The following is a 13,377-nucleotide window of genomic DNA, read 5'->3' on the forward strand; positions in this document are numbered from 1 at the left end:
AAATTTCCTTCGCTCTTTACAGGGGAAGCGTGGCCTTTCCCCCGAGAGCGGCTTCTATCCGTATGGATCGTTCGGGTACTCCCCTCATGATCCCCCCCGTGTTCGTGGTCTATCAACGGATTACTGTGCTGAGAGCCCCTAGACTCTGCCTGGTGCTGATTAGCATCTGCCTGTTGCGGGCCCGTCAATGGTTGTTGCGGTACTCCCTCTTCCATCGTGAGTATCACACCTGCCCTTCCTTCAACAGATCAAGTTCTCCCCACAGACGGCGTCAATTGTAGGGACTCAATTTGGATTGACCCTAAGTATGAATGGGTTTTCAGCCCAACAAGCTCAAACAATAAATTTTTAGAGTATGGGTTCAAGAACTAGTACTGTGTGACAGGAAAGGTTCTACTCCTCAAGTAACAAGGGATACTTTAGGTTTATTCCTAAGAAAAACTCTCCTCGGCTCTTTTTTAGTCAGTCTCTCTCTCTTCGTTCTTTCTTTTTTCTGCTAGAAGAACTCCCCCTTATTTCCTTCGTTCCTATGTTATATACTCCGTTTTCCCCCCGTTTCCATCGTACACGTGTAGTTCTTATCTTGGGAGCTCCTTTCTGTCCCATCCAATACCTACCGGAACCTTCAGCTTAGTGGCCATAAAGATGCTTAGTTACTGTTTAGGTATCACCTCCACATTAATGCGGCCAGACTATTAGCTAGAAAGCATTTAATGTGGAGGTGATGGCCTTAGAAGATATTTGCTATCTTCCCCGACGCCTCCTTAAGCTATATCCAATTTTCAGTTCAGATACAACTTAGCGGAGTCTCTCCACTAACATGAAAGTTGCATTCACCTCGGACTTTGGTGTCCTCGGACGTGTGTTATGCCGCTGTATATAATATCTACTCGTTCCTCCTATATTACCCATTTGGTAAGAATACAACTTTTTTAGGCTGTCCTCGGATAACTAAGTGTCCTCGAATTGGGCCATTGGGCCCCGAGTCCACTTCTGAGGATCATTATACCTTTTTAACTAACAGGCCCCACAATATTGATGTTTGTTTGTTTTTAACAAGTTTTATTCATAATAAATCTAACTAACAACTTAGATTTAAAACTTGTTAATTCTATCAACCGGGGTCTAAATTTCTCAACAACTTTTATGTACTATATTACAAAATACAAATCATCTATACCACTTTTTGTATTTTACTTTACATTCCACTAATCACAACTTACCATATATTTTTTTTAACTTTTCATACAAAATAAACCAAAGTTTAAATTTGAAAGCAAAAAACAAATCTAACAAGTTTTAATTGATGAAACATAAAAGTAAAACACATTACATTTCTCAAATTATGTTCTCTTTAGTCATTATCTATATTCAGTTACTCCAAAATCATTGCAGATATGTTTCCTCCGGTGGGATCCTATCAAAAAGTTAATAACGAAAATCATTATCGTAATATTCAAATATGTAATACAACAATTCTTGACTAAATAAAAAGGTCAAAGGTGGTGTGCAACACCAAAACATTTTTTCAGACACAGCATATTATTATAGCATTTTACAGAGTTACGATGACAGGAAGCCACATAAACGTAATAAAGCTAATGTACCTCAAACTAGAGAAGAATATCTTGCCCCATCAATCCTCAATTGGGTTTTGACTTTCACTAGCCGTTGTATCAGAGTCATCAATTAGCACTTCCTTCAGTCAACCTGTTTAAAATTAGCCCACCAAAAAGAAGCTCTGTCAAACTTTGGTCAGGCACTGATTTCCTGCATTTCAAACGCAACGCCACAACTGTCATCAAAATTACAAATGCCCCACCACATACAGAACCAATGATCATTATAACAGGGGAGTGTTTCTTGTTTGTAACTGGTTCACATTCATCCAGTATGGGACCTGATGTTTTCATGAACTCCATAATCTCCAGCCCATTCAAAAATGCATTAAGAATGCGAGAGTCATGCTCTGAAGGGCTTATACTAAAATTCGTAAATCCAGAATCATCTGAATCAACCACATAATCGATGAAAAAGGGAGTAGCGGAGTTTTTAGTTATATTATAAGGATCAATCAATTCATCATAGTTGCTATATAAATAGAGATTGAACACTATGTCATTGGGTGTTTTGGTTACTATGTCACAGAAATGGACCCGAACAAAGTGAGAAGTATTCTTACTGACTGGAAAACGCCAAGTTAAATTTAAGAGACTGGCGTTGCCGTTAGCACCTGTCTTCAACTGTTTGGCTGTCTGATAGACATCATCTGGGGCTGTATAATTTGTGGCCAGTGCAGGGTCGTATATAGGCGTTTGACTATAATGCGTGCTGTTCTCCGCAGAATCGTTGTTGGGCATTAAGTAATTATCATCTGCTACCCATTTCCTCCACAATTCATCGTAATCAATTTGACGACCTCCAAAGTTAATCCTATGGATAGTATGCAGAGCCTGAGAGAGCAGACCAGTGTAGTTACTAACATTTCGAGCAGAACTAACGTGTGGGGCATAATCAGTGATGCGGATCTCGTTGGCAAGAAAGAGTTCTATGGCGTTTACGAAAGCCAAAGATGAGTCTTGAGAAGGTATGAATTGGATTCTAAACTTTCCTTGTGGGATGGTGAGCAAGAACTCCTTAATCACTGGAGAACTACTACCGTTTCGGATACTGAAATTGGTTAAAAGTGAAAACCCAGAAGCCGAAACATTGAACAATGCATCATATAGATTAGCAGCAAGTGACAAGTAAGCAAAGAAATGGAGGCGTACTATGTATGTACCTTTCTGCTTGATTTCAAATCTATACGAACATGGCTGTCTGTAAACTCTTGCTGTTTGATATAGTTCATGAGTCGATGCTGATGTGTTGCTGACTTGTTCGCTTTTGCCAGTTGAGAAAGAAGGGAAATTAGAGTTGATGTCAGGAACAAAGTCCCGGTTGTTGTAGAAGCTGGCGTTGGAGCTTGCTCCACAGTTGATGAAGTACTCGTCAGCAACAGTGTAAACTGATGAGAGAAGCAGAAGTAAAGAGAAGCGGAGAGGTAAGAGGAGGCGGAGTTGGGAAAGAGTCTTATAGGAGTGAACCATTTCCATGGATTTTTTGTGAGAGTAGCTACTTCGTCTGTGGTAATTATGAATTTATGATGGGTTGCTAGGGATGCAATATAAGGTTGCTGAAAAACTGATAATAAATTAATAATCAATAGTAAGCATATATCATATTGAAAAAAAAAAAAAATTATAAACAAAGACTTTGACTAGAAACTTTTAAAGAATATACTTTTTAGTAACTTACATATTCTTCATTCTCTAACTTTTCTGTTTTTCTCACGTTCTTAATTTATTTTTATCTTTTTCAAAAAGGCTGAATATTTGACTAACTCTGATAAAAATTGTGGTGTGATATGTAAATTATTAAAAAGGACAAAATATATTTTAATGCGTAATTATTAAAAAGGACAAAATATATAGATACGAGAAGTCTTTCCTAGTTATGGTTTCACCTTCTTAATAATAATAATAATAATAATAATAATAGTTGTTGTTTATTGTCATTGATTCCTTTTTTTATAGAGGATTCTTAATGACTTCTTATCTATAGCAAATTACATTTCTATTTTTCATTGTCATGAAATACACAATAATTATTTTGAAACTTTTTTTTAGAAACATTATTTTGAAACCTTTAATAGTATGAATTTCTACAAATTATGATTTTATTAAGACTTATCTTTTCCTTTTGTAATTATCGTACTCATTAATAGTAACTACTCATTTTCTTTTTGTGCTTATTATAAGAGTAATACTAGAGATACAAACTTTTTTATAAATTTTTTTATAAATTGCTGATATAGTGAGTGGTTATTGGTATAAATGAAAAATTGATATTAATGGTAAACCTAGATGAAAATCCATAAGAATTTGGAACATCAACAGTTTGTAAATATATATATATATATATATTGAGATAGTAAAAATATTATAAAATAGTTTGTGATTGTAGCATTACTTTTATTGTATTGAATATTGCTAGATTCACAACATTATCACAATAATTTTACAATAAATTCTAGGTGGCAAGTTGTTATTGGTAGGTAAAAAATTTATGTTATTAATCGCTGAAATTAAAACCAATAGTAACTTATTATAACTAAAATTTATTATAAAAATATTGTGAAGATAACATTACTCTAATATAATTTATTAATTTTTTTTTCATATGGTTACCATTTTTTCTTAAGATTTGTTCATACTCTTGCTCCACACATAGAACCAACACAACGCCCTCTCTCTCTCTCATATTGTTTTTTTTTTTTTTGATTAAAAGGAATTTCATTAAGAAGACTAATGAGAAAACAAAAGATCAGGACAAAACCTGTTTACAACCAACCCCTGGCAAACAGCCACAACAAGAGGCAGCAAGTCCACAGGCGGACAAAAATAGGAAATGAAATCTACATCTTGACAGCTACCTAATTTAGCTAGACGATCGGCACACTTATTAGCTTCCCGATAGATATGCTTGATACTTAGCTGGGGAATCTGAGCAGCAAGAAGTCTACAATCATCAAAAAGCGAGGATACAATAGTATTAGTATATGAAGGGTTATTAAGAGCATCAACCAGAGCTTTGGCATCAAGTTCAATCATGACAGCATTAAAATTATGCTGATTGCAAAGGAGGAGCCCATCACGCAGAGCCCATGTTTCAGCTAAGAAGCTGTCAGCTTTACCGATTTTCCTGGTGAACCCCATGATCCAACTACCCCTATCATCTCTAATTAGCCCTCCTCCTCCAGCAGTCCCTGAAGCAATATCCGCAGACCCATCAGTGTTGAGCTTAACCCAACCCATGTTTGGCTTCTCCCATTTAACTTGTCTGATAATCATTCGACTATTGCACCTTGGCTGAGTAACACAGTGAACAAATTCCATTGCTTGCCTAATTATCAATTTGGAGATGTTTGGGTTGACTCCTTTGTTATTGAAGACAACTTGATTCCGTTGCTTCCATAAAGACCATATGGTAAACGAAAAAAGGGAATGCCAGGGAATTCCTTTGACAAGGTGAGAAGACTTACAGTTAGAAGACAGCCAAAGATTAAACTCTTGAGAGAAGAAATAAGCATTGCAATTATGAGTTCCCAACTGTTGCCAAACCGGTCTCACTAGGCGACAGTCACGAAGGGCATGGGTGATAGATTCAGGTTGCTCTAAGCACAAGGGGCAAGAAATGTCTAAAGAGATACCTCTTTTAGCTAAACACTCCTTAACACCAATGCTATTTTGCATGCACCTCCAAATGAACATTTGGATTCTAGGCAATGATTGAAGCTTCCAAATCCAAGAACCCGAAAAGAGTCAGTTTCCTTTTGATCTGTGGCAAGAAAGTAAGCACTCTTCATATCAAAACTGCTCTTTGCAGAAAATTTCCAAGCCAATTTATCATTGCTTCTAGCAACTACCGGCACAGGCACCGCTTGCATGTCAGCTTTAATTTCTGAGGGAATGTCAAAAGGGATGGCAGCCCAATTCCACCCATGTGGAGCACGGAGATCCTTCAAAGTGAGGCTGACCGAACCTTGAGGGAGGGGGCCTTGAATGCTAGATCTGATGGGGCCGCTGTTTAACCAACAATCCTCCCAAAAATTAAGATTACTCTCATAACCTGGCACCCATTTTATCCCTTTTTTGAAAATAACTTCTCCTTTTTTCAACCCCTTCCAGGTAGAGGACCTTGGAAGCTTTGATTCATTTCTAGAGTTTATCCGCTGTCTCGAGCCATACTTGAATCTGAGAACTCTGGCCCATTGCGAATCCTTCTCAATGTGGAATCTCCAATTGAGTTTAGCTAGTAGAGCCGTGTTTCTCCCCCTTGCAGATTGAATCCCCAAACCACCTAACTCTTTGGGCTTGGTCACTGTATCCCAGTTGACACAATGCATATTCTTCTTGTGTTCAGAGGACCCCCACAGGAAATTTCTATTGACTCTGTCAATTCCGCTAAGGACTTTGTTGGGTAACAAGTTACTCTGCATAACATAACTCGGAATAGCAGAAGATGATGCTTGAATAAGAACCATTCTGCCTGCCATAGAGAGCATGTTGGCCTTCCAACCTGCAAGCTTCTTTTTAACCCTATCCAAAATGGCCCCAAAATCATGCCTCTGCCTCCCTGGATGTTTTATAGGAAACCCCAAATACTTGCCGAGATTGGTAGTCGCACTGAAACCCAAAATGCTAGATAAAGCATCTCTTTGATCCAGGTCGACATTGGGAGAAAAGAAAACACGGGACTTTGCTTCACTAACTTTCTGACCAGATTTATTACAAAACTCTTGGAGCACAGAACTGATGACAGAACAGTTTTCTGGAGTTGCACTAGCAAAAAGGACCAGGTCATCTGCAAAGAAGAGATGTGAGAAGGCCGGACCACTTCTGGAAGCTTTAACAGGGGTCCATAACTTGGCAGCACATTTCCCCTCAATTAAGTGGCCCAGAAACTCCATGCATAAGATGAATAGGTAGGGCGAGAGGGGGTCGCCTTGCCTAATACCTCTCGAAGGCAGGAAAGGGTCTAGGCTGCCACCATTCAAGAGAAGAGAAGTGGAAACTGAGGTAATGCAGCTCATGATAAGCTTGATGAGGTTCTCTGGGAAATTAAAAAGAATAAGCATCTCCCTAATAAAGCTCCATTCAATTCTGTCATAGGCTTTTTCAAGATCGATCTTGATGGCCATGACCCCTCTACTTCCTTTTGCTCTCCCATATTGTCTCTCATATTGTTTACTTAGCCCAATACCCACACTTCAACAAAGTGACCTTGGTGAGTCACAGTTTCCTTCTCACATTGAGGCAAGGACAAAGCTATCATTGGACCAAGGCGGGCCATGGCCTCCCGAATTTTGAAAAAATTTATATACCATGTATAAATTTATAAAAATTAAGATTTGGCCCAACAAAATTATTCCTGGCCGCCCCCCCCCCCCCCCCCCCCCCCCCTAACCCAACAAAATTTTCCTTACCCTGAACATAATTCTTGGCCATGTAGTGAAATAAAATTTAGCACAAACACTACAACAAATTTTTAAAATTTAACCCAAATACTCCAACAAAAATTAACCACCAAGCCCATCCTTAAGCCTTTCAAAATTTACAAGAAAAAAACCATTTTATCAACCTAGATGATAGATCATAGATGTAGTGATTTGTGATTTCAAAAGAAAAGAAAAAAAAAAAAAAAACCCCACCAAGTACCGCACCAAAACATTCTTTCGAAGGCATCACCGCTGCGATGCATCACCTAACCCACTTCACATAGTAACGATTCGATGCTGCCACACAGTTTAGTATGCCTCAGACTTTGGCCTCTCTCTCAGTTTTGTTTTTCCAACTCTGTTTAATGTTTATCTCGCTGTAGCACCATTCTAAATTTCTAATTATGTTTAGCTGGACAGCCAGACAACTTGTAGATTCTGATTTTTTTAATAAAGGAAAAAAGCATAACCATGAATCTAGTCAAGAGTCAAAAGGCTTGTATTCTTGTGCTACTATTACCAATTTATTGTGCATTGTAATGAAATAGTGTCTTTGGTGTGTACTAAGTAGAACGTTTTTTTTTTTTTTTGATAATATGAATTTGTAGAGCGTTGATATAGCACATTGTTATTTTTAAAGTATAATTAAACGATTGATTGATGTTGACAATACAAGTTTTACTATATAATTTTTATAATTTGATGCACTACCAATAAAATAATTATTTTATGCATTTTCTTTTGTAATAAATAGATGCCAATTTGAATTTTCATGAAAAAAATTTGTTCAAATTTTGGCCCCCCTCCCTTGGAGTTCTGGCTCAGTCCTTGCAGTGAGGCCTTCACCTTCTTGGCTCATCAAGAATCAAGCCCCAGTTCGGTACCACCCTTTGAAGCAGCTTTTTGACAGTTGTGTTGATCGGACAATTCTCATCAAGAATTATGACTCAATTCACTTCGGCAGTACCCATAGCATGCAGCGGTGATGGGGCTCGATTGGCAATGAAAATAGCTTTAGAGAGTGACAAATCTAAAAGCTGTGTACGGTGACTCCAACGGTTCTTGTTGGAACCCAAATCTCCATTTCCTATTGGCTATGTATTTTATTGTTAGAGAAGAGGGGCAAAATAGAGAGTTCATGAAAAAGGTGAGGATAATTTAGAGATAATGTTAGAAAATTTCAACAATAATATATTTTGCATTTGTTGCGTTTCGCAATTGCAGCACAAAGCTGCCACACAAAAACACAGGATTCTTCATATTGGAAAAGGCACTTTTTTTTAAATAGGAAAACAAGAAATTTTTTATAAACGTGCGTTTGTAATAATTTACCAAACACGTGTTTTGGGTCTTGGGTTAGAAAACATGTGTTTTGGGCTTCTTAAAGTGGAACTAAACATACACTTAGAGTTTGTTTAGATACTGTTTATTTTGTTAAAAATTAAAAACTTATTACTGAAAACACTATAGTAAAATATTTTTTATTACTAAAAATACTGTTCACGCGTTTTTCATCACTTGGCCGGTCCATAAATAGTGTCAAGAGACCAGCCAAGTGAAACGCAAATGCATGCAAACGCCAACACTGCCGCTACGCAAACGCACACTAAGTGTCCTATTTATGAAAGTGTGTGATTTAAAAATTAAAATATATCCACTTTAAAAGTGTGGGGTTTTAATGTGTTCCAAATATGAAACTATATAAGTTTTTTTTTCCCCTTAATATTTTCATTTTCTCATGAAATATCTGTTGGTTTTAATCGCTGAGTAGAATTCCAACTGATGGGGTACTTAAGAACTTAGCATTCAGGCTAAGCCATTCAACATTGAAGCAAAGTAATGTTGGCATTCAGGTATGGTCGTTAGTGTCTCTTTGAGAAAGTACTCTAACCAGCATTTTATAATTATAGGTTCATAACATAAACACCAATTTGTTTGGGTTGGGTGCAAGAGATTTGAGCTCTAGATGTCATGGACACTTCAAAAAGAGCCAATCTTTTTAGCTCTAAGGCTCTTGGCAATAAAAAATTCATTAACTATTTGAAAAATTATTCAAGGGTAGAACAATTTTCCCTCCCCCCCCCCCTCCCAAATTAGGGTAAATGACTTTATTCGATGGTAAGATGCTCTTGACAATTAATAATGGACAAGAGTGGTGTGGGTATTGCACAGGATATTCCATGCTACTTCATTTCCAATTGAAACCATAATTTATGACTCATGAATCAACAAATAGCGTCCATAAAGTTGCAGTTCCATTCCATATAGACTTGGAAGCAACTTTTACAATTAGTATCATCTAGAGGAATGGAACTCAGTTTCATGGAAGCCACACTAATTACAAAAGTCATTTTATCTTTATTGCGTTCTTACCGGAACATCAATGAAAACACAACTTTCCATACAGACTTGGAACGAGTGATTGTCAAACTTTCCATACCGCGTAAGAAAAGTTGATCAAACTTTTCATTCACCAACCACAATAGCTAGTATTAATGCAACGAGTGATTGTCATTCTTTTTTATATATTAAATAAATCAAGAAGAAAGGGAGCTAGATGAGCTCAATTACTATTATTTTACTGTCCTAAAAGCCATTAGTCTTGCAAAATCAGCCCATCGGACTTATAAAAAGTAGCTTATTGCAAGATTGTGAGCAATGAAATTTTACATTCTGAAGTACAAAAGGAAATCACTACACAAAAAAGCTTCAGCCTGAGCTTTATATCTTCTATAATGGGCTGTAAGGCCCAGCTGATATCTAATGAGTTTCTAAACTTCCAATATTTGTGTTTATTTTTCAAAGCTTAAATTGTAGTAGCACCCTTTGAACTTTCAAGTAGTTACATTAAGTCGTTAAAGGCTCCATATTTATTTATTTATTTATTTTTTTGTCAATTTGGTACGATAACTTTTTGGCCTCTTCTATCAGTGGCTCGTCCATTTTCTACCGAACAGAACACGCGGGCCTCACATGAGCCTAAATGTTTTTTCATCCAATAATGAAAATGAAAGGAAAATATAGAGAGAACCAGGGATGGATGTAGGAATCTGTCTTTGGAGAACAAAAACTTGAACAATAAATTTTTGATCATTCAAGAATAACAAATATACTAAAATTCAAATCTAAGTTAGTACTTAGTATACAAAAAATACAACTAGTTTCTATTATGTGTTTTAAAAAAAAATCTAAACAAAAAAAAAAAAAGTTTTTGAATATATTTGAAATCATTTATGATATTTCAAAATGAATCTTAATCTTTTTTTTAAGTATTGAAAATCATTAATATTAATTCTATAACGAATAACCTTATTTCATGGGAAGAGGCTCACTAACAATATGGACAAGTTTGGTGGGTGTTGTGCATGTAAGATTTTCTATGCACTTTCATATATTCAATTGAAACCATGACTCATTAGTCAACAAATAGTTTCCTTGAAGTTGTTGTTTCATTTCATACAAACTTGAAATGATTTTTACAAGTAGAGTCATCCTTATCTTTATCGCTTACTCACTAAAACATAAATAAAAATTAAACTTGTCATCCCAACTCATTAAATTAAATAGCTCAGTGAAAATTTCAACACGTTAAATAAAATTAAATATCTAACTTGAACATCAATGAAAAATTCAACTGGTCATAAACGTGTAAGAAACGTTCAGCAATTCTTTTGTTCTTCAACCACTCAAATTATTGCAAGCAACGATTGCCTGTCAATTATTTTTCTTTTATTCTTTTTGGGATTAAATAAATCAAGAATTGAGGAATAGTTGGGCCCAAGCACTCTACTCTTTCTACGCTACAAGCCACCAGCCATACAAAAAGAGCCCCATGACAAAATTTAGAGAAATGAAATTTTACACTTTAGGGTGTGTTTGAATACCACTAATTTTATTGAAATTAAAAAATTATTACTGAAAGTACTGTAAATAAAGGTAAAAATTAGTTGAAATAGTATAGTGGGTCCATAAATAGTGTCAAAAAGTGCAGTGAGGCCATGAATAGTAACAAAAATAAGCTGAATAGTAAAATAATTTTCATTTATAATCCTAATCCAAACACACACTTTATAGTTCAGCACTGTGCAAATTTTTACACACATCCTTTTACATCAATGACAGGGTACAAGAGGGTTTTGTACATAGAAAACGAAGAATTTTGAAGTTAATTTTATTATAAATATTTACAAATTTATATGACAATGAATATTAATTATACCACATCAACAATGTAATAAATAAATTTCTTAATTATTTTTTGTTGTGTGTTAAAAAATAGCCATATCAATTTGTAAGAATTGTGCATTAAAACTTATAATGTCCTAGGCATCACACATTATTTTTATTTTTATTTTTAAGTTCACAATACTGCTACACACTCATGTGAGTGATACTCGAAAGAAAACAATCAAACTTCATTTCTTATTACATAGCTAACAATATTTGACTAATAAAGAATAAAGACACGAGTCTATCTCCTTCATACGTTTGGTAGAAAGAGGAAGAAAATATCTGGGGGCAAAAAATAAAAGAAAGAAGGTCGGGAAAGGAAGATTGAAAAAGAGTTTGTTTTCTATATTTAACGCGACTGTACATGTAAACTTTTGTTTGATAGAGAAGTGGAATCTTTCTGACTTGTTTGCTTTTCCTACTTGAGAATGAAGGGGTCTTGCTATCGACAATAAAGACATATTCATTTACGGTGGCATTTTCGTATGCTCCAGAGTTTGTTGAAGTACTTATCAGGAACAATGTAAGCTGACGAGTGAAGCAAAAGTAAAGAGAAGTGAAGCATTTTTATAAATTAGAGTGAGATCATTTTAATCTAGGTGATAAAATCTAGGTCCATCACTGGTACTAATTTAATTATACATCAATCATGACAAGTTATGTTTGAAAAATGTTTCTCTATACTTATTGATCTTATTGATCAAAGAAAGAGAGTGGAAAGTACTCATACTTGGACCCAAAAATATTTATTTCTCTAAAATGAAGAAAAAAATATGGAGCGAAGGCAAATTCATCATTTTACACCAAATCACATTTTTTCCCTTTACATTTCATCTTCTTATCAAATATTAAATAATAAAAAATTCATGTTTTCAACTTAATTATAATTATTTATGATTATGCCATTTTTTAACAGGATGACTTAATAATTAGGCCTCTTGGGCCTTGGCGCCCCCAATAAGAAAAGGTTTATATTTTTATTTCTAAATATATTTTAGTTTTGAAGTTCTATTAAAAAATATTAATTTGAATATTAAAACTTTAAAAAATTAATATGGAAATTAATTAAATCTAAAATATTTTTATACATTTATTTTTATATAAAAAATACAATAGTAAATTTAGATGAAAATCTAATAAATGAATGAAAAATTCATGAAAAAGTTAGAAAATAATAAAATAAGACAAGAGGAAGTTAACAAGGAATTTTTTTTTAGTGATATTCAAATATGTAATATAAAAATCCTTGATTATATAAAAATAATTTGATTCTTTTTCAAATTTATATATCACTCACATAATTTTGTTGACAAAACTTATTAGTTGTGTGGGGTCCGTGGGCCTGATAGCCTCGGCCCATCATATAGTAGGCCCAAGGCCCATGCCGAGGAGCGCAAGCTATTCCTGGGGAAAAGGGGGGAAGCCTATTCTCTTGAATCCACGCCGAGGATACTTGTCCTCGGCTTGACAAGAGTGATTCCAGGGAGTGGCTAACCCCAAGGTAAGCTGTCACTCTCGCATTTAATGCCCTCAACTAACCCCCCTGGCCGCATTAATGGAGAGGTAACCCCTTGGCAGGATAACGTTGATCAGAGTGAGCCACTTGAGTATCGATAAAGCCTCTGATGGGATGGACGACCAGAGAAAAAGGCGAATAGACAATCAACAGATGGAAGCAAAAGATAGGAAGATGAAAACTATAAAAGAAGAGCTAGTAACGCCAAAAAGGAGAGGGAGGGGGAAGAACAAAAAGCCTCCTCGGCCACAGGCCGAGGAGCATTCCCTCATTCGTAAGAAAATACTTAGCCATTTTTTAAAGAGAAGTTTGGGCATGGTGATCAACGACCAGCACCTAAGCCTGTCAGCCCACTCTCTATAAATTTATTGTTTGGGCTTGTTGGGCTGAAAACCCAACACTCAATTCAAATTGAGTCCTTACAATTGGCGCCGTCTGTGGGAAGGATTAGGGTGCTGGCCGGTGCACCAGGTAAACGTTCCAAGTTATAAGTGTTTGTTTTACAGTAGATTGAGTAAGATAAGGTTCTTAGTTATAAGTGTTTGTTTTACAGTAGATTGAGTAAGATAAGGTTCTTAGTTCTAAGTGTTTG

General features: G+C 35.6%; 1 protein-coding gene across 1 annotated transcript; it reads right to left on the reverse strand.

Annotated features, from left to right (window-relative positions):
* Positions 1-1,685: 1,685 nt before the first annotated feature.
* LOC112030066 (probable receptor-like protein kinase At5g24010) lies at positions 1,686-3,095 on the reverse strand. Its single transcript, XM_065773300.1, has one exon. The coding sequence runs from the start codon at positions 3,093-3,095 to the stop codon at positions 1,686-1,688; it is 1,410 nt and encodes a 469-aa protein (XP_065629372.1).
* Between the last annotated feature and the right edge of the window lie 10,282 nt (positions 3,096-13,377).

The sequence above is a fragment of the Quercus suber genome, unplaced genomic scaffold (genome assembly GCF_002906115.3).
Source record: "Quercus suber isolate HL8 unplaced genomic scaffold, Cork oak 2.0 scaffold_72, whole genome shotgun sequence".
Classification (NCBI taxonomy): domain Eukaryota; kingdom Viridiplantae; phylum Streptophyta; class Magnoliopsida; order Fagales; family Fagaceae; genus Quercus; species Quercus suber.

Excerpts from the sequence above, each read along its gene's own strand:
- LOC112030066 (XM_065773300.1), bottom strand. The coding sequence starts at position 3,095 with ATGGAAATGGTTCACTCCTATAAGACTCTTTCCCAACTCCGCCTCCTC.